The following is a 19,609-nucleotide window of genomic DNA, read 5'->3' as shown; positions in this document are numbered from 1 at the left end:
AACAACTCCAGCTAAAAAAAAAAAAAAAAAAAAAAAAAAAAAAAAAAAAAAAAAAAATGATACATTCCTTTTTTGCTTTCTAGTTTTGCTCACTGTTATGTATACATATATGTCTAATAAAAAGCCATGAAAGATATCCAGAGATTCTTATCTAATGTATTTTAGTGCATATTATAAAGATACTATCTAAAGACAACAGTGATGTTCCAGTGCAGCTGCTTTGAAATAGAACAGTATAAGCCTGAGAGTTTCTGTCAGTGTAAAAGTTTTTTTGAATTTCAGTTAATTCACAGTTAGCAGTTAAATATAGTAATCAAGTAGGTTTGTCTTTATAATTTTATTAATTTTTTGAGATGTAAATATAATGTAAGCCTTTCTTCTTCTGGAAGTCATGTATACCCCAATGGTAAGACTTGGGACTTTAGGCATATGGAGAGTGATAGTGATTGATCAGTCCTTTTTCGTTAGCATTAGGAAATAGCTGAAAAAAGAGTGACACCCATGGTTTTGTACGGAGCTCTTTGAACACAGTGATGCACTAGATGGCACTGTTGGTTTTAGTTTTGCTGCTGTCTTCCTTTTCTAGGGAACTTGTCTTAATTAGCTGCCTTTTGAAAACAAACATGCTGTTTCAACAGAGGGTCAGTGTACATTGTTCTGGGCTGCTGCTTTTATGTTTATAGTCATGTAATCAATATGTTGGAAGGGTAATTAATTTTTAACTTCAAGCCAATTGTAGATCAAATGCCAGTAGAGTTACTGGGTGGAGACAGTTTAATTTCTTTTGAAGCAATGATACTGATTAGCTGTAAAGGGTTTGCACTGAGTTACTAGAGATCCAGAAGACCTTTTGCTTTGAAATACTGGTGTTAACTTTAAAGTAACATTATTACTGTGATACAGATTAATGAGTTGTGGCATAATTCTGATAAAGTTCCTCTCATGTACTTGCTATATTTTGTCCTGTCAATTCCTATTTCAAAGCAGCTTTATTTGCTTTGACTATTCCGTTCCTATCAAAGAATAGTACAAAGTCAACATAAAATTGATCAAACTCACTTTCTGCTTTTTATCCTTTTTTTCTCATTATCTGTCTTCAGGGACTCTAGAGGGCCCACGGCTAAGGATGAGATGTGACCTTCCATACAGCAGCAGATAGGATACTATAACAAGCTGGGCAATTTTGAAATCTCTGCAACCCATACTTGGGGAGCACACTGGTGTCCAGGCATCCCTTACCTTTCTCCTGCTGTCTAGGGCAGCTCTGGCCATATCTCAGGGTCCGTACTTGGAGATACTTGCTAGCTCGATATTTCCAGTACTTTCAGCCCATCCCCTTGATGCTTCCTTGTCCTCTGAGCTGACCTTTCTTGATCATATTTTCATCTGTTCTCTCTCTTTCATCTTCTTCCTTGCCTCTGTTCTTCAACATTCAAACAAATTAGAATCTCAACATTCATCTCTCCATCTCTGTCTTATGACTTTAACATCTTCTTCCTGCTCCTTTTTTACAATCAATAAACGGGCCATTTTCATGGATAGGCCATCGATCCCTTCTCCAGGTGTCTGGATTCTTTCTGATCTAGTGTCTGTACTTTCCATTACATTAAAATTTCACTACAGGCTCTGGCTATCCATTCTTGGGCAAGTCTCAGAGTCTCTCTGCTGTCCTCATCTTCCTTGATCTCTTGGCTGACTTTTGATACTTTGATCATTTAATTGGATTTCATGCCAAGTAAAACCATGAGCACTGGTTTAATCTGAAATTAAACTTTTGTTTAGTCTAACATTAGAAAAATAAGGTCAATTTCAAAACCAAAAATATTTCCCTGAAAATAGCCAGCCTCTTGTATTTTTGGGCTTACACTATTAATTGAATTCAGTCTGGACTGAAGAACAATTTCTGTCTTTTTGAGTCATGCTTTTGAGTAAATCTTATCAGTTAATGGGACTGTGTTACTGAGCTGTGCTGCAAACGGCTCTAATTTCTGCTGGAACCAAGAATAGCCCTCAGTGTGGATGAGCACAGCCATCAGCTTTTGAGTCTTGTCAGATTTTTAACCTTTTCAGGAAGACAAAACATCATCAGTAGGATAATGATCAGCAGAGGTTAGGGTCCGCGCCATTACATTTTCTGTCAGAAATGAATATTGTGACTAATAAAGCCAAGACTGCAGTTACTGCAGCAGACTGCTCTGTAGACTGTAGTCTACAGTTGTTTGTAAAATATTAGATTAAGATCGTGAAATTTATTCTAGTTTTGAGTCAAACTAGAGATGGATATTTGCAGCATACAAGAAGATTGAAAACCTGATTATCATAACCACAAGAACTGAAAAGAAAAATCCGTGCTGTCTTTCTGTCTGCCGGTTCCGCGGGATGCATTTTTCCGGTGATCTTAGTCACAGCCCTTCAGAGTAGTACTTTTATCAAAACTGATCATTTTGGGAGGTGGTGGGGTGGCGGAGTAACACATATCAATGTATTTACAGTAGAGGGAGCTGATGTTCAGTGAGTGCGTGCGTTTTTACTGCCATGCCAGACTTCATACAGCATGAACCATCACCAGTACGTGTGTAAGCACTGCTGAAGAATTGTCTTCTTCTCTCACCAGCTGGAGGGGGATATCTCTGCATCCCTCACCTGCTGGCTGCAGTCATGACAGAGCTCTATGGCAGGGCAAGTGGCCTCAGAGAGCACTTGGTAGAAGGAGGCACCTCCTGGGGCCCCTGGGCATGTTTCCACACATCAGGTTTGTCAGGAGGGAGAGACCGGCAGTAGTGTTGGTGTAACATTGCAAACAGGAGCCTCAGCGCATCTCCTCCCTTACCTACCCAAGTCTGATATTTCCATCTTTCCAAATATCATAACTTCCTATTACACCACAGACAATGTCTCTCTTGTGCTCCTAGCTTAGCGTTTGGCCTGGTTTCTGCCTGACACATCTCATGAATAAGTGCTCAAGAAATTCTTTGCTTTACAGCACCCTGTTTAGAAGCCTCGAGCTCTCTGGCACTGCCTGGCTGGATTATGCAAGTTATTTGAAGTTAATTGCTCAAAGTTAGGTGTTAGTTAAAATAGTGACAAAGTAAGCGTGAAACATTGGAATACATATGCATTCAAAAATATGAAGAGTTATCATTCTTTTGAGTGGATTTCATTGGATAACGTGGGCTTAAGGGATAGAAGGACTTGCGTTCCAACTAACTGAGTTACTTCTCCTGGCTTTGCTGTAGCTCTTTGAGTGGAAGCTGTCCTACTAGTGAGGCAGCTTTCCTGACTACAGTGGTTCAGCTAAGGTAATCATGAAAGAATCAGTTTGGGAAGGGACATTGTCCTGAGACAAATGTAGGCTATATACTTGAAAAAAGAGAGGAGTCAGAGAATTGCAGACCCATCTAACTTGTATAACCAGAAAGATCCTCAAGCAAGTTATTAATTTGCCTTGTTAGCACCTGGAGCCATAGTTCTCAGTCTACATCTGTTTGTGGATAAACCCTCTAAGTACATAATGTGCTGTAGTCCCTTGCTTTTCCAGACAACTTGAATTATATCACTGGTGGCTTTCTTTAGCCACAAGCAACAGAGCTGCTGACCTAATCACTCTATAAAGGAGTACCGAGTTCATCCTTGGCACCACACTTAAGAAATGTGGATGGGCTAGGAAGAACCAGCAAGAAGAAAGCTGTTTAGAAAATAAAGGGCCTGAGTAAAAGTCGAAGAAAACTTTTTAGCTTAGAAAAGAGGAGATTAAGACGGGACATCTTTAGTTAAAAGTTTTCTATAGCTAACGTGACGGTCATTTGGCTGTGTAGCCAGTGTTGGGGCAAAAAAGATGGGGGGTGGGTCTCATGTTGCAGCAAGGAATATTTAGAAAAGAAATGCAGGAGAACTTTAGCACCATACAGATAATGAAGCCCTAAAATCCTTGTAGTTTTTACAGTTTTTGTTTTTTAGATAAAACATGGTAGACAAATGTTTGCCAAGGCAGCTTAGGTGCATTCACCCTTTCTTAGTGACGTGGAACCAAATGATCTCCTGACATTTCTTCCAGCCCTCTATTTCTGTGCAAGTGCTTTGAAATTTATTGATGAAAAACGCTCTCCCCAAAATGGGTAGTCCTGTTCACTATACTACTTCTTAGCGTAGTTACAAAGGAAAACTCTTAACTCCAAAATTGGTTCTTTCTGCTCATTCTCTGGTCAGCTTTCCTCCTCAGGCCTTGGCGCTAGGCATTGGCACAGCAGGCTGAAAGTGTCACTAGCTGTTTAAACAGAGTAGTGTTTGATTAGAAGATCAAGAAAGGAAACGAGGAGGCTTTTATGATGACATTTCTATTAGGGAATTCTCCCAATGTTTCAGTATTTCCTAATGGCGAGTATTTTTGGTATTAATTTCCTTAAGAAGTTCTCCTCAGAGTGATTGATTTTTGAGCTGCCTGCTGTGGTCCCTGTTACTGGATAATACCTTTGTGTTGGACAATGTAGTGATGTTATCTCAGCTGATCACAGAGGTAGGATGGATTTGCCTCTTTTTTCAACAGCCTTTTATCAGTTTTCCCGTGTCTTGAAGTATAAATTATTGTAGGCTGAGGTATATCTCTCATATGCTCTAAGTGTTGCTTGCCTCTGTGGGAAGATGTATTATATATGCAATCTGTATCTAAAGAAAACCCACTTCACAACATCAGCGTCTCAAGTTGTGGATACCTTTCACGTATGTGAAAAATACAACGCTGGCATTGCAAAACATAGATAAGCCAAAGCCACAGTGCTCCTCATTCAGATCCCCTCTATCTGACTGACACAGCTTACCTCTCAGTTGTGCTTTACCACTAAACAGAAGATCCCTTGCAACTGTGCAAGTCTGTCACTTTATGCCTAGATATTTGGAACTTGCAATACATCTGGGAAGCAAAAAAAAAGAAAAACAACACACTGGGAAGCATTTCAGATCTTGAAGGAGTTGAACGCTTCAAACAGATGGCTTCTTTCCAGAGAAAGCTCTTCCAGCTTTCAGAAATGCTCCTCATAAAATTTGACCTAGCTGTTAGGGGTAGTATATGACTAAGTAAGGGGGGTGGGGAGAGGAGTGATATTAAACTTGTAGAAAATAGCGTTGGGTACCTTGAGCAGTAAAATCCTTTGATCTCATTGCAATCTCTAATTTCCTGATTGTGGCTGAATGTATGAATGATGGACAGAGTTTCTGTATTCTCACTCAGGTGGTAAAGGAAGTGTTTTTTTTTTTTTTTTTTTTAGTTTTCACTGAAATGAGGCCTTGTTAATCTGAATTGAGATTGAAAATACCAGAGCATTGCTCCTGTATGTTGTAATTTATGTGAATGAATCTGTTTTATAATACCTGCGTTACGAACTAGTACATAAGTGGAGTATGAGAAATATTATCTAAACCAAGCCCTTAATTAAAGGAGGGCATTTGTTATTGTCTTTCAGTATGGGCTGTTCACCTTCAGGGACACCAGTTTCCTTGCAATGAAGTTAGTATTTTAACACCATTCAAGGTTTTATGCGTTAAAATATGGGACTGTATACATTTAAATGCAGTCATGGTAACTACTATAGGGACTTCGGAAGAGGATGCATGGGAAAAGTGCTGTGTTGATAATGATTTGTTCAGCACAGCAATAAGGATTTGTTTATATTGGTCACCACCGTCCAGACATTATCTTCCTATTCAGGATTGCCTGCAGAAAGTAATATTGGGTAGATATTTGCACACAGAACCTCTGTATTATGATGCCTTCTGGTATGATGAAGATACTAGAGACAAGAAAAAGGATGAAGTATTTGGTAAATCAGTTCTTGTGGACAAAAGAACCTTGAGGTACTGCAGAGAACTCCAGTTTCTGCCAAATAATCCAAAATCAGTTTCCCTGGACTCTTCTCTAACCAACTCAGCTTTGAGAAGAACCTATTTCGGAGCAGATGAGAACTGAAGTTCAGAGAAGGTTCTTTAGAAGAACCTAAAAGCCTATTTCAGTATGTCCAGAATGGCTAGTGAAAGAGAATTACCTTCATTTATCTAAATAGGCTGGCAGATGTATTTTGAAGTCATTCACCCTCCTAGACATGTGACATCATAGACTTGAACACTTTTTAAAGTAATTTACTTTGTATTTTTGTCTTAAGAAAACCCTGCTGCTTTAAATTAATATCAAGATACCTAGCAAATATATTTTGTCATTGTTTTTGCAGCAGTACAAGTATTTTTCCAGGATATTTTTGACTAAACTTAATATTCACAAAAAAGAGAGTAGAAATAGTCCTGTTTCCAACATAGATGCTGTTTATTTACCTGCATTTTGTACAGCAGCCCAGGTTCACACTTGTCAACGAGGCGAGTTTGTTTTCATCACTTCAGTGACGTGATTCAGTGCTCATGGGGACTGCGTGGGCCTGACAAACTCTTACTCTTTTCCCTCCTGGTTCAGAGCTGCTGCTCAAAAGTTCTGCCAACGTCTGCAGCAGTTGGGTGCTCAGAGGTAGGGAGGACACAAGCAACGCTGGAACATTTTTACAATTATTGAGCCGTTGACCTTTGAGGGAAATACTTTGAATGCTGTTATGGCTCTGGTGGCCAGGCGGCAGGTATATTACATGAGCATGGCCAGTAGACAAACTAATTTCAATAGATACATTTCCAGTAACTGAAAATTAATGAAGAAGCTATTCAGCTAATGACTTTTCACTACAAAATGCAAAAGTTACCAGGTGAGAGTGTTTTTGACTTCTGAAGATGGTTGTCCTTCCTGTAGCAGTGACCTCTTCTAAGAAAGAGCTTTTCTTGAGAAAACCCTTAGTGTACAAATGGAGTTGGTTGTGACTCGCCCCTTGTGATGTCCCCCTTGCTGACCAGGCTATACGGGTTGTCACATCGTCTCGTGTTTGCCATGAATTCTGCACCATGAGCTCCAACAGGCCGCAGCTCTGCTGTCTTTCTTAAATTGCCTTGATTTTTTCCTGAGCCACACAAAAGATAGAGAATATACCACTGTTGTCTGCAAGGCTTTTTTTTTTTTTTTCCCCTCCTAATTAAAAATCAGACTGTATTTTTAGCGTTTGTGTTGGGTTTTGTTGCGCTTGCGAAGCGTGCCAACTGCCCCAGTGAGCTGCAACCCCATGGCAGCTGAGGTGTCCATGTTTGGTCATGCACCCTAAAGTTTTTGGCAATAACCCTTTTCACATCCTAAAGGAGGATATTCTGCTGTCATTTGTACCAGAGAGGGGCTCAACGTGCGCTCAGTAATTAGAACTCTGGCACGTGTTAATACATAGAGTTCGTAGAGACGCACAGGGCCTCGGAGGCCCGAGCGAGGGTGTCTTCCCTGTTAAGTTGTTGGAATGAATGTGAGAAGTTGTTCCTTTGGCAGATACCAAGGAACCCCCTAATGGCACCGGGCTGGGGCAAAGGACTTACTACTGAGAGAAAAGCACGTGGAAACCAGATTAAGTAAATCGCCCTTCTCTGGTGTTCCACCTTGGATTGTGCAAACAAAGTCCGGTCAAGCCCGACCCACATTTTCTGGCAATATTCACTGAAATCCCAGACTACAGCCATGCTCCTTTGTTGAACTTGGGATCCCCCTAAGGCCACAGACCTGGAGAGTCACTGCTGCCCTGAGGCTTCCTGTGCCAACTCCAGACCCAGGGAGGAAGGGATGAGGGGACAGCAGGGGGAAAAGAAATCTGAACATGCCTCATCTCCTCCTCCCTCTAACCCTAAATAAGTTAACAACTGAAAAACAAAAAATCCAGCGTGGCCTGCGTGTCAGAGCCTCACATTTAATCCCGATTCGGCTGCATGGCATCTGATTGCCCTTCAGCCGGGAGAGTCTCCCTGGGCCAACCCTGGCAGGGATTTACCCTTGGCTGAGGGTCTCTCCCTAGGAAAGAGGAGGTTGCTGCCTCTGGAGAGGAAAGCCCCCAAGTTAATAGTAACACCAGCCAGGGAAGCAGTGTTCTGTACAAATCTTTTCTCTCTGTTCCCCAGGAGGTCGTGGAGTGGCTACAAGTGCTTGACCTTAATCGGAAAAGGAGCCTGTGGGCATCCTCATTGGAAACGATGACACCTGGAGCGTTACCAGGTGGGTGGGGATTTCCAAAGGCACATTCAGGTTTAACATCAGAGCACACAGCTCCAGCTCCAGGGCAAGAGACCGATCTCCTCTGGGCTGGTGTCTGCTCTGAATTCTCCCTGCTGTCTGTGAGATCACAATTTCTTGTAAATGTTTTTACTAATCGGTCTGGCAAAATCCTAAGATTTCCTGTGTCTTTCTTCGATGCTCGGAATACTCAGTTCATGACCTATTTGTTAAAAATAATGGAAATTGGGATTTCTGAGGACTGGATGTTTTGTTTAGTGAGTAAAAAACCCATTAGGATTTGTATTTCATTTATCTGCTATGACCTTTCCTTGTGATATAGTGTTATGGCTGAATTCCAGAAATGAAATTTCTGATGGGAGAGTTTCATTTTTAGGTTTAAAATCATTTTAATGCCAGCTTGAAGTTGCTCACTGGTACTGCTTCTGCCACTGTAACAAAGATTGCAATGTACGTCTCCTCTTTGTTTACTTACAGAAGGCATTTAAATCCATTCTTCCTAATTGAATTTAACATGAGAGACAGAAAATCAGCAATGTGCAAAGCCTGAGAAACCCAATGGTACAGTGGACTCTTTTCCTTGCTTTTTAGAGACTGTTAATATTGTTGGGTGTATTAAAAATCTTCCTTACTATTGGCAAATTATTTGAAGCGGTTAATAGTGCACTAAGAAAAGTTTGCGTGAAATCAACAGGAAAATTTCTGTGGGGCGAGGATATTCCTCCCTATTTTTTTAATCTCTTGGCTTTTGTGTAGGGTTATCTGTTATGCAATGTTTTGATCATGGGCCACGTCCACTGTTAATGTCCCTGCTGGGGGAAGGCTGCCAGCGTCAGCCAGCTGAAGATCTGCTGCAGGGTGTACCTGCTGTAAACAAAGTTACCAGGATGAAAAACTGAGCATGGGAAGCTTGTGATTCTGTTGACCCTTTCAAAAATGCAATATATGGCGTCCCTTAGAAATCATGAGAAGCAATCAGAGGAATGTGTTACAAATCTGGTATTTACGTTCAGGCCATCACTTGGCTGTGTATGATGCTGGTTGGGATTAAAGACCCTGGTATTAAGAGCAGACTGCAGTAAAACCTTGGAGATTTTTCATTGACTTTTCAGAGAAAATCTGAAAATGTATCAGAAAATTAATTAGATGTAAGTAATTAGAATAAAAATCTGTCAGACCCTATTAGCTGGGTTGGGTTTGTGACACAACAGAAGAATGTTTTCATGCTTACCTGCTATTTTCAATGCCTTTTTTCCCCAAAATACACTTTGAGTTGAAACTGAACATATGCATTTTCTGTTAAGAAGTAAATGCCTCCGGAGAAAATGTGTTTTGATGTTGGTTTGCTTGATATTTTGAAATTTCAGGAGCATATAAATGCTCATTTGAACCAGCTGAGACTTACAGTATTTCTGAGTGAGTTGAGTGTAAAAGGTCCCCACCCAAGGTAAGCTGCTGGAGAAACAAGCTTGTGGTGTCGTCTGCAGCAATGTGCAAAGCCTGAGAAACCCAATGGTACAGTGGACTCTTTTCCTTGCTTTTTAGAGACTGTTAATATTGTTGGGTGTATTAAAAATCTTCCTTACTATTGGCAAATTATTTGAAGCGGTTAATAGTGCACTAAGAAAAGTTTGCGTGAAATCAACAGGAAAATTTCTGTGGGGCGAGGTAAGCTGCTGGAGAAACAAGCTTGTGGTGTCGTCTGGTTTACGAGTGGCACAGGACAGTGCATGTTGCAGTGGTTGTGGGGTACCCGCTTAAAATGCACTTCACAGAAGTGAACTTGTGAATTCAGTGGGAGGCATCTAATGTGACTGGGAGGACACGCGTGGGAGAAGAGTGGGGCTGGCTCCTTTTCCCCCAGAAGACCCCTGGGGACTGCAATGCCTTCTCTCTCCAGGTGTCACGGGTACAAAGCACCTCGCAGAGGTGAAAGGCCTGATGGCTTCGGGTGCTGAAGTTTCTTATGGATCATGACTGAACAGGGAGTTTGGATGCCAGATGCAGGCGCTGGCATTCTTGTTGGGCCAAGCAGCTACTCTTCACGATGCCTGGATTCCAAGCTTCAAATGTCACCCCCAACACTAACTGCATGACAGATTTTCAGGCCTGTGGTTGCAGAAGAGACTTTCTAACCAAAGGGACTGTGCCATGATTGCTCACGACAGAATATTCTGCACTTTTCTCTGAGGCATCTATTAATGGGTAGGAGGCTGATGAACTGTGTGTTTGATGTACAGGGGCACTCTCCATATTTTTGTGTTTCCGAGACATTCACTTGCACAGTCCCACAGGTTGCTTCTCCCATGTTAGTCAGAAAAAGCGTACAGACTTCTATCAGCTTAACAGTCAAATGTTAACAGTAATTAACAGAACTCAGAGCATAAAATATTACAATCATTCATTTTAATAACACGTTTATTAGGTCATAACAACAACTATAAACATAAGTACCATTCAGCTCTTTTGCAGATATATGAACTTACTAACATCAAATCTTTACCAGAATCACGTATTCTTACAGGTGTCCCAGACACAACATTAACTTTATTAAGCAAAAGTTCATAAATAGTAAAAATGTCCTCTGTTTCACATTGCAGCGTTCCTCAAGCATGTATGTACAAGTTTGGAGTATCTTCTCCAAATCTGTGTGTCATAAACTTCCTTAGCTGTTTTAACAACCAGAGAGATGATTTTTTTTTTTTTGCCTGCAGCAAAGCCTTTTGTCCTTGAGCAATCACAATTAGTATTGCTCTCAGCAGACATGAAAGTTCGTTTCTGAAATGAAAGTGGCGATGAAACACAATACAATATTATCTGCTCGTAGTTTGCCTACACGCTCTGCCCTCATTATAAATCTTGCAGTTATAACACTGTCTCCCAAGAACAATATATCTCCCTTATATCGGTTCTTTATCTGCACTACCTCTCTTTGAAGATCTTAAAATGCTTGGCTTGCAGCAACGGAGATATTTTACCCAGGGTGGAGTGTGTTTACAGTCAGTTCTTTTCCTTTGTAATATTTACACAGTATTTTTTGTAAGGTTGCTACAATTTATGAATCATGTAAGTTGACAGACATTTTCTGAAATGTTCACAGTGCAGTATTTTGTGGCCTAACCAAACTTTGTAAATGTCATTAAAAATAAACTTTTTTTTTTTTTAATATAAAAATAGAATACTTTATGTGTTTACACCAACAAACCCAGTTCTATCCTATACTAAACAAGCTATACAGTAGTATGCACAGAATTCCACAGGAACAGAAATGACATGTGATGCTTGCCCTAAAGCTATAGTACTCTTCCCTAATGAATGCAAGTTTTATTTACTATCTCTTTTCGGAATTGGTAGTAATTTAGACATGAAAGTAGGTATCACAATTCACTGGGCTGTGCGATCCAAGGAGAGGCTGGAGGGGGTGGAGCTAGAGCTGTTTCTTCTTTTGATAAATCTTCTCAGTTATGGACATTCCTGCTATGGCACAGTCTTTCTAAGTCAGGGCTGGCTGCGATGCCTCCGCTCCTCGCTCCTCACTCACCTTTGGCAGCAGCTCCACGGGAGGGGAGGTGGCAGAGCTTCGGCTCCTCGCTGTGTGACTCGCAGCTCCGTAAGGCTGCCAGCCAGCCTGGCCTGTCTCCTCTTCCTTGCTAGAATAATGCAGCCCCACAGCCCAGGGATTAGCCTGGCATTTCATGTGGATGCCTTCAAGTTCTCGTTCTCAGAGAGCGGTTAAATTCTTCATCGAAAGAAATGGAGGCTTTGCATTTTTCAGCAAGAGATCCTGTCGATATAGGCTTTGTTACTTAAAGAAGTGGTGGAATGTTGGAATAAAGTTGACACTAGATATGCTTTAAGCTAGATGATTTTCTCTTCATTTTATGTACCGTCTGACGACACCAGAGGACTGGCAAGGCTGACATACTTATTTTACCGCACACCGTCTTTTGATGTTGATGTCTGTTAAGACACTTACCATGGGGCTGGCTCTCTTGGCTGGCTATTTTTAAAGAAACCTGGTTGATGTAGTGCAAAAATCTGAAGTTTGGGCTGTGTGGGAGGAAAATACGTTTTCAACTCTTGTAACTCTCCTTGTTTGTCTTTGCCTTTTGTGTGAAAACCATTTCTGCACTGCTCATTATCCTAAAGTACATGCAACAGTAACAGTCCTTCCAGCCGGACTGATTGGTGTTCTGCTTTCTCCTTCATGGCATTAATGATGGATCTTTGTTCTTGGGTCTGAGCACACATTAATGAGAGCTAGTGGGAACTAGCTCTGGATGGTAGCACACAACATTTCCATTTGGTAAATTGATGCAGTTGTCCAAATACTCAGAAATTACTGTGATGGTTTTATAGAATCCCATAGCCTTAAACAATACGATATCATGTCCTTGTACTAGTGCAACTCGGGCAACAACATAAACATGTGCAACAGTGTTCTCACAAAGACCGGGCAGTAAAAACTAGTGGGCAAAATGTTTTGCTTTTTGTTCATACAAGAATGGATTTTCCTCTATTTCAGACATACCCGTCATGTGTCAACATCCATGTCTGTGTTGTCTTGTGATGATAAAAGAGAAGGATAGGGAGCAATGCACTTCACGTTGACATAAGTAGCATTGACATGAACGTAGTGTTCCCCAATAAAAGTGGAGAAGATTGTTGATATTTTTGAAACAAGTTCAGAAAATGCTGGACGCATCTCAGGTTTTGGATGCCAGCACTTCAACATGACTTCATACCTGCCATTCAAATAAAAGAAGTGTTCAATTATGAAATCATATAAAAAGGAAAAAATCCCCTTTTCCCCCCCACAGTCTCATGTACTATAGTATCAGAATCAGCAGCATTTGCAGAAGGCTTTGCAAATTATTTACTTACAGTGGATCAGGGCAGTACTCAGGTTGTAGCAGCCTTCTTCCTTGTAATAAGTAAACAGTTATATCAAAAGAATTTACATCAGGATAAGGTGGTGCCCCTCTTGTCATAAGTTCCCATAACAGCACACCAAAGGACCACTAAGAAAACAAAGAAATAAATAATAAGCGATAGGGTTGGAGGGCTTTACATTCCAGTTTTAGAAGATGGTTTGACAGATTTAAGCATTCAACTGCATGGATTTTCCCTTTGAAAAGTTATTTTACTGCATTCAGCTTTCTTTTAAGTGGGCTAATAAATGCTGTAGGGACTTGAGGAGCCACTTAAATTAGAGCCAAAGAAACTCAGCTAAGTAAATGAAAGAAAATAAAAGCCTATAGGCCTGCTACTTAGCTGGTATAATTTGGCAGACCTCTTTTGAGGTTAATGGAGCTCTGCCAATTTACATGAACTGATGATCTGACTAACCCTGTGCAAATACATACTGGAGAGAATATACGTGGTGAAAATTCTATGCATCACAGGCTAATTTGAATCTGGATTGAAAGGAGAGCTAAAATACGAAGTGATCCAGCCAACTAATGACTTCATCTTATAATTTTTTCTTCGTAAATAGCCAGGTAATACTTGAGATTGCTGTAGGCAGGCAGTAAGTGTTTATAAAGCAAATAAAGCATTTTTGAGAACTATTAAATTTTACAAGTGTCAAAGTTAACCTGTTTCGTCAAGCTTTCCAGAGCCCCTCCTATAGCAGGGTTCAGCTCCAACTTGGCTTCTCGGAATGTCCTTAGTTTCCCTTGGAGTGGGATTAAACTCCTAACTCTTTCTTTACCAGTAACAGATAATCAGGTCAACATCTTGTTGCTTTGTGATTGGGACAAATACCGTCTCTTATTCTTATGAGAACTAAAGTTAGATTCAAATACAAGTTTTGGTTTGGAGTTCGTCCATTCATTAAATACTAGAGAGATGCCTCAAGCAGTTTAAGCTAAATTAATATGTGATACAAATATGCTTGTACATTACCACATCTGACTTTGTTGTGAACTTCTGAGTTTGTAAACTTTCTAAAGCCATCCATTTCACTGGCAGTTTAGCTCCTGTTTTATTGTGCACACTGTAGTATTCTTTGTCATAGACATCTCTAGCAAGACCAAAATCAGCAACCTTGACAGTGAATTTTTCATCCAACCTAGAGAAATGACAATAAGTATTATCTGCAACTGAGCAGGTGAGGTTTACAGTGATGGTGGATTATAATGAACATCTTGCATTTTTGAAACCGTGACTTTGGAAGGCAGTCCTTTCTCTTGGATCTATTAACTTATGTAACAGTGAAAGTAAAAGTGCAGCAAAGTATATATTTGACACCCATTTAATACAGTGAATGAACTCAGGAAATTACTGATACTGTTTTGATAATATAATTTGAATTACAGTTCTTTTAAAACAATTGCTCTGTATAAAGAGATCTTTGCTAATACATCCTGATTGAGTGCTACATCATTTCTTCCACAGCTGTTTCTTCTTCCATATCCTGAGAAACCTCTCATTTTTATTTCCAAGTCCTTCCATCACCTTTCCTATTCACTCTCAATTTGGATAAGGAAGGACCCATCATTATCTCAGTGATTGCCCATATATAATAATGTGACTAAGGGTGTGTTTGGTGACAGTACTGGGAAAGAATGATGGTATAAGGAAAGTTCTGCTGGGGTTACAGCTCAGCCATACCAGAAGATCTCCCTAGCTTTGGTCCTTCTAAGTTTGCTGTTTGTTCTGATGAGTGGTATCATTGTCAGAAAATGGATAGAGCGTGGGGGTTGGCATACTTAAGCCTGTCTTTCATTATCTGTGCAGACCTAGCTACAGCAAACACCTGCTTTTGGGCTTCTTTACAGAATCACACAGAGAATGGGTGAGGTTGGAAGGGACCTCCGAAGATAATCTAGCAGGGTCGACTGCTGCAGGTTGCCCAGGACCATGATCAGTTGGGTTTTGAATATCTCCAAGGATAGAGACTCCACAACCTCTCTGAACAACCTGCGCCAGTGTTCAGTCATCCTTATAATAAAAGCTTTTCTTCCTGTATTTAAATGCGATTTTCTCTACTCCAATTCGCACCCACTGCCTCTTGGCCTGTCCCTGGCCACCACTAATAAGAACCATCTTCTTTATCATATCAAGTATTTATACACATGGAATACACAGAGGGAATGTCCTGTTGCCACTATTTGGATTTTGATTAGATGAACCAGGACTTCTATACAATAATTGAATTTCTTCGTTCTGAGGAAACCTGAAAATCATATTGTTTGTGGCTTCCCCCCCTACTCCCTGCCCTTAAAAAACAGCAACTGTAAGAAAATGTTCTTTCTCAGAGGCGGTTCAGCTGCACGAGTGTGCACCCTTTGAAAAAGAACAAGAAGTCACAGGTGAATAACCTTTTTGCAGCCAGAGTTTCAGATTATGGCATGCTAAAAATAAACTCTAACGTTCAATCCTGCACCTCATTAATTCACAACACAGGTGACAAATCAGCATAATAGTATCAGCAGCTCCCGTATCAGTTAGTCTTTGTGTAAATTGAACTGTCTGGCTACTCAGACACTAGTAAGATTCTTGCATGGTCTGATTTTTTTAATGTTAATTTGTGCGGGCAATTGAGCCAAAGTAAGCTCATACTCATGTAATGAAAGATTACTGTCTAGAGGTCTCACTGGTGTTTCTTTTGTGTTCCTGTTTTTCTCACAAAGTTCCCCCGTGCTCCTCTCCCTCCTGCTAGGTGCGGCAGCAGAGACGTGCTGGTTTTTAAGAGGTTGGGTGGAAGCACAGCAAGTTGAGACAACAGCAGTTTAACTTCCCTTAGGAGATGCCTTTTAAATTCTCTAACCAATGGTTTTGAGAGACTACACTTTCACCTCTGCTTTTCATATTTCCCACACTCAAAAAAAGCTTATGTGTAAGAAGTGAGGCCTTACCAAGCTGAATAGCAGCTCATCAGTATGCAAGGCAAACAGCAGTATAATTATGGAACAACGAAGAAACCACTCTATTTTGACTAAAAAAGCAGAATCCTGGAAACTTTCTTTTATCTCATCTCACTGTCTTACACAAAGGAACGTGATAACGTGGCTTGAAGGAGATGTTTGTACTTACATACAGTTTCTTGCTGCCAAGTCTCTATGGACAAACTTTTTGCTTGCAAGGTATTTCATCCCTTTTGCGACCTGAAGGCCAAATCCAATTAAATCTTTTACTGTTGGGTTCTGTAAAATACAAACAATTGTGATACAATGAATGCAGAAGCTCAGGGAGCAGACTGTTTTTTGCTGCGACTCTCAGTTTTTGACACACCTATCTTGCCACCAGAATGATCAAGACAGGTTGGGGCTTGTAGTAAAACTGGCATAAGTTTAGGTCAAGTTCCTACCTCCAGTGAGGAAACACACTTTAAGAAATTAAAAAACTGACAGACTCCAGAAGAGTGGAGTTTGCAGCATAAGTAGCATGACCCGGGCTGGGAAATATAAGAGTGTGCTGAAACCCTGCCATCACACCTCAGACACAAAATTCACATTTGTGAACTGAAAGTAACAGCATGTAACTCTGTAGAAGATTATATCTATGGACTTGGAGTTCATCAGCTGGAAATGACTAGAGAGAAGGAGTCCTATTTGCGGCAAAATAAGTACAAGCTATTAGATGGTGCCATGGAAAAGGCAAATGAGACCCTTAGCAGTTACCAGAGGAAGATTTCTGCAAAGCTTGGTTAACTTTTTCTGCTGGTCTGCAGTGCATGGGTTAGACCTTATTGAAAAGGTTAAATACATAAATAATGGTAACCTGTAATTCTTTTATCCAACAGCATGACTTGTTATATAATAGTGAGGTCCCACAGATTGTTGCATTGTTGACATTGCTCAGTATCACATTCTGTGGAACAACCCTGTTCAGCTGTGGTGTTATTCTATTTATTTCAGGAAGGACCATGGCACTATTCACAGACAAGGTCCCTGGTGCTTGTAGAATGAAACAAGGTCAACCTCAAAAAGCTTAACTTCCCCAACAATTTGTCATAATGCTTTTTTTTTTTTTTTTTTAATTTTCCTGGCTATTTTTGATTGCCATAGAGGCAGGGGTGAAATCCCAGTGGCTCAGAAGTTGCTTTATATTGTCCTAGCAGTGGGAAATGGGTGAAATACTGCAGCATAAAGTGGGCTTACGCTACCTGAGGCAAGGCCTGTGGTCTCACACTTGAGAGAAAGCAGTGAGGCATGTTTGAGAAATCTGCAGTCTTTCAATGAAAATGGGGAAAATCTCTGATAAGAGAGTACTCATAGTCTGTATAACAATTTTCTCTCTTAAAATAAGAAGAAAAAATATTGGTGACAATGGGACTGTGTCTCTAGCTGGACATGAGGATCCTTTACCTAGGAGCTGGGAGAGCAGATGGTGACGACTGGCACAGCTGTACTGAAGTCAACAGAGATATGCCACTTTAAACCAGCAGATGGTTGGGCCCCTTGAGTTAGATCTCATAAACACATTTGTTTATAAAGAGGCTTATGGATGGGAAATGAGAAATACTTATTGCTGATAATTTCTGGGAAACATTCTGGAGAGGAATTTGAGGGGGAAGGGAAGGAGTGGCAGCGCTGTGGTCGGGCTCGGTGCCAGCCTAGGCAAGTGCTAAAGGTTAAGGTGTAGTAACAGCGGCGAGTTATAGACGTAACGTAATTATCAGAGCTCATAACCTGTGGTGTTGGAGCAGGGTGTGGCTAGACTTGCATTACCATTTGGTAGACCTCTCCGTGTACTTACATGAGTCTCATTCCTAATGAAGTTTCGAAGATCTCCGTGTTTCATGTAGGGAAGAACGACTAAGGGGGATCCTTCATTGGGCAAACAGATTCCCAGGAGCGACAGAACATTGGGATGAGTGAAATCTTTCATGATTATTCCTTCTTTCAGAAACTGAGCTACTTCTTCCAGGTCTGTAATCCCTGAGAAATAGAGTAGTATAATGAATTAATTTAAAAAGAAAAGCCAAGCAAACTACAATTCATTTCTGTACAGCAAGTTATTGCACAACAAAGTGACAATGAGAAGCTACAAATGTGCTCCCCGCCTCCCAAATTACAACTAGGTTATGTGCATCGGTTTTCTGACAATGAGCAAATACAGTTTGTTGGTGATTTTGGTTCCGTTTCTCCTTTTCTTATTATGAATTATTTAGAATTGAATAACAACACTTGAGTAAAGCCTTTAATAAATGTTGTTATAGTCTCTTCCTGTTTTTTCCAGCAGCTTTGCCTGCTCTCTAGCAATTCAACTTCCAAAAACAAATCTTCAGTAGTCAGTAGAATAAAAAATGACACTGCCTTTCCCTCATTTTTGGAATTGCTCCAGAGATAAATCTGATCCAGCTGCAACTAAGAATCTTTACTTGTGAAAGTACACTTCACTGTAATTAATTAGTTCACCCAGGTTATCTTTGGAATTATGGTAATGTTTCACTATTAAACATGTAACTTACTATTCAGTGACTTCACAGCACAATGAATTTTCCTGCCATCGTTATCCAGCAGTGTCCCATGGTACACACACCCAAAATGTCCTGTGTGAAAAAAGAGGAAGATTAGCTTTAATATGTAAAATTAGCTTTCTGATATTTTCCACTGGGCAGCAATTATGTTTTAAGAAAGTGATCACACTCCCTTTCTGTCCAATTCCCAACACTTGTAATTTATACTTCATAACTAACACATAAAACCACCATTACATAAAACCATCATTATATAAAATGAAAACTCTATTTGCAACATAATTGATATTTCTTGACCTAGATGGAGAGCATAAATAATGACAAGGCTGGCTCCACAATTGCTCCATGTTCCTGTAATGACTATGCACACAAAACCCATGTCAGCCCGTTCCCACCACGCTCTCCTGCTAGATACATGTCAAAGGAGGGCAGTGCAAGGCACAAGAGAGCAGTTAGAAGGAGCTGATGTGAGCACTGGATTGGTGGTTCTCCATTGTCTGTAAGCCCATGATAAATGGTCCACTGGATTCTACAGCCTTGGTGCCTCTTCATTGGAAAGTTACATAAGGAGGGTCACTGTGGGCTTAGTCTCTCAGGTCTTGCTATTCCATGGATAATGCTGAGTGTTAAAAGTGGTGTGTTGGCCATGAAAGGTTTGGGAGTGCAAAATAGTGCAAAATATCACTAAAAGATGATGAGTGAAATTTGCCTTCTTGCTAATGGTCTAAGCAGTGAAATAAACTGCCAGGGACACAGAAATCCTTCCTCATCTTCTGCTTTCCTGTCAAGCAAATGGGGTAGTCTGCAGAGTGGGGAAACCAACTGTGAGAAGTCAGCCTGACCTGTTTGGGACACACAGAGAACTTCTGAGCTCCAGGCATCTGTATTAATTTATCCAAATAATGTAAAGGTGGTTTCCTTCACATGTGAACTATTTACTGGGCATTTTAACCATATGAATACTTGCAGTTAGAAAGCAAAATAGTTTTTTTGTCAAGTGTGCGTTCTGCAGAAAGCAATAATATCTGATTAATTCTACTAGGTTCCAGTCATAA

General features: G+C 40.5%; 1 protein-coding gene and 1 long non-coding RNA gene across 2 annotated transcripts in view; one reads left to right on the top strand and one right to left on the bottom strand.

Annotated features, from left to right (window-relative positions):
* LOC106901526 overlaps window positions 1–8,138 on the top strand; it is a 12,264-nt gene extending 4,126 nt beyond the window's left edge. Inside the window, exon 3 of the long non-coding RNA XR_001414319.1 lies at window positions 8,014–8,138. This is a non-coding gene — a long non-coding RNA (uncharacterized LOC106901526). The remainder of the gene's footprint in view (window positions 1–8,013) is intronic.
* Window positions 8,139–10,525: 2,387 nt separating this feature from the next.
* The window catches only part of MET (MET proto-oncogene, receptor tyrosine kinase), a 72,288-nt gene continuing 63,204 nt past the window's right edge, over window positions 10,526–19,609 (bottom strand). Inside the window, exons 15-20 of the mRNA XM_014964340.1 lie at window positions 18,546–18,626; window positions 17,831–18,012; window positions 16,166–16,275; window positions 14,033–14,198; window positions 13,010–13,146; window positions 10,526–12,870 (exon numbers count right to left, since the gene is read on the bottom strand). Of these exons, the coding sequence (XP_014819826.1) occupies window positions 12,660–12,870; window positions 13,010–13,146; window positions 14,033–14,198; window positions 16,166–16,275; window positions 17,831–18,012; window positions 18,546–18,626 (887 nt within the window). The 3' untranslated portion in view covers window positions 10,526–12,659. The remainder of the gene's footprint in view (window positions 12,871–13,009; window positions 13,147–14,032; window positions 14,199–16,165; window positions 16,276–17,830; window positions 18,013–18,545; window positions 18,627–19,609) is intronic.

The sequence above is a fragment of the Calidris pugnax genome, unplaced genomic scaffold (genome assembly GCF_001431845.1).
Source record: "Calidris pugnax isolate Ruff unplaced genomic scaffold, ASM143184v1 scaffold44, whole genome shotgun sequence".
Classification (NCBI taxonomy): domain Eukaryota; kingdom Metazoa; phylum Chordata; class Aves; order Charadriiformes; family Scolopacidae; genus Calidris; species Calidris pugnax.
This window is presented reverse-complemented; position numbering and strand designations above follow the sequence as displayed.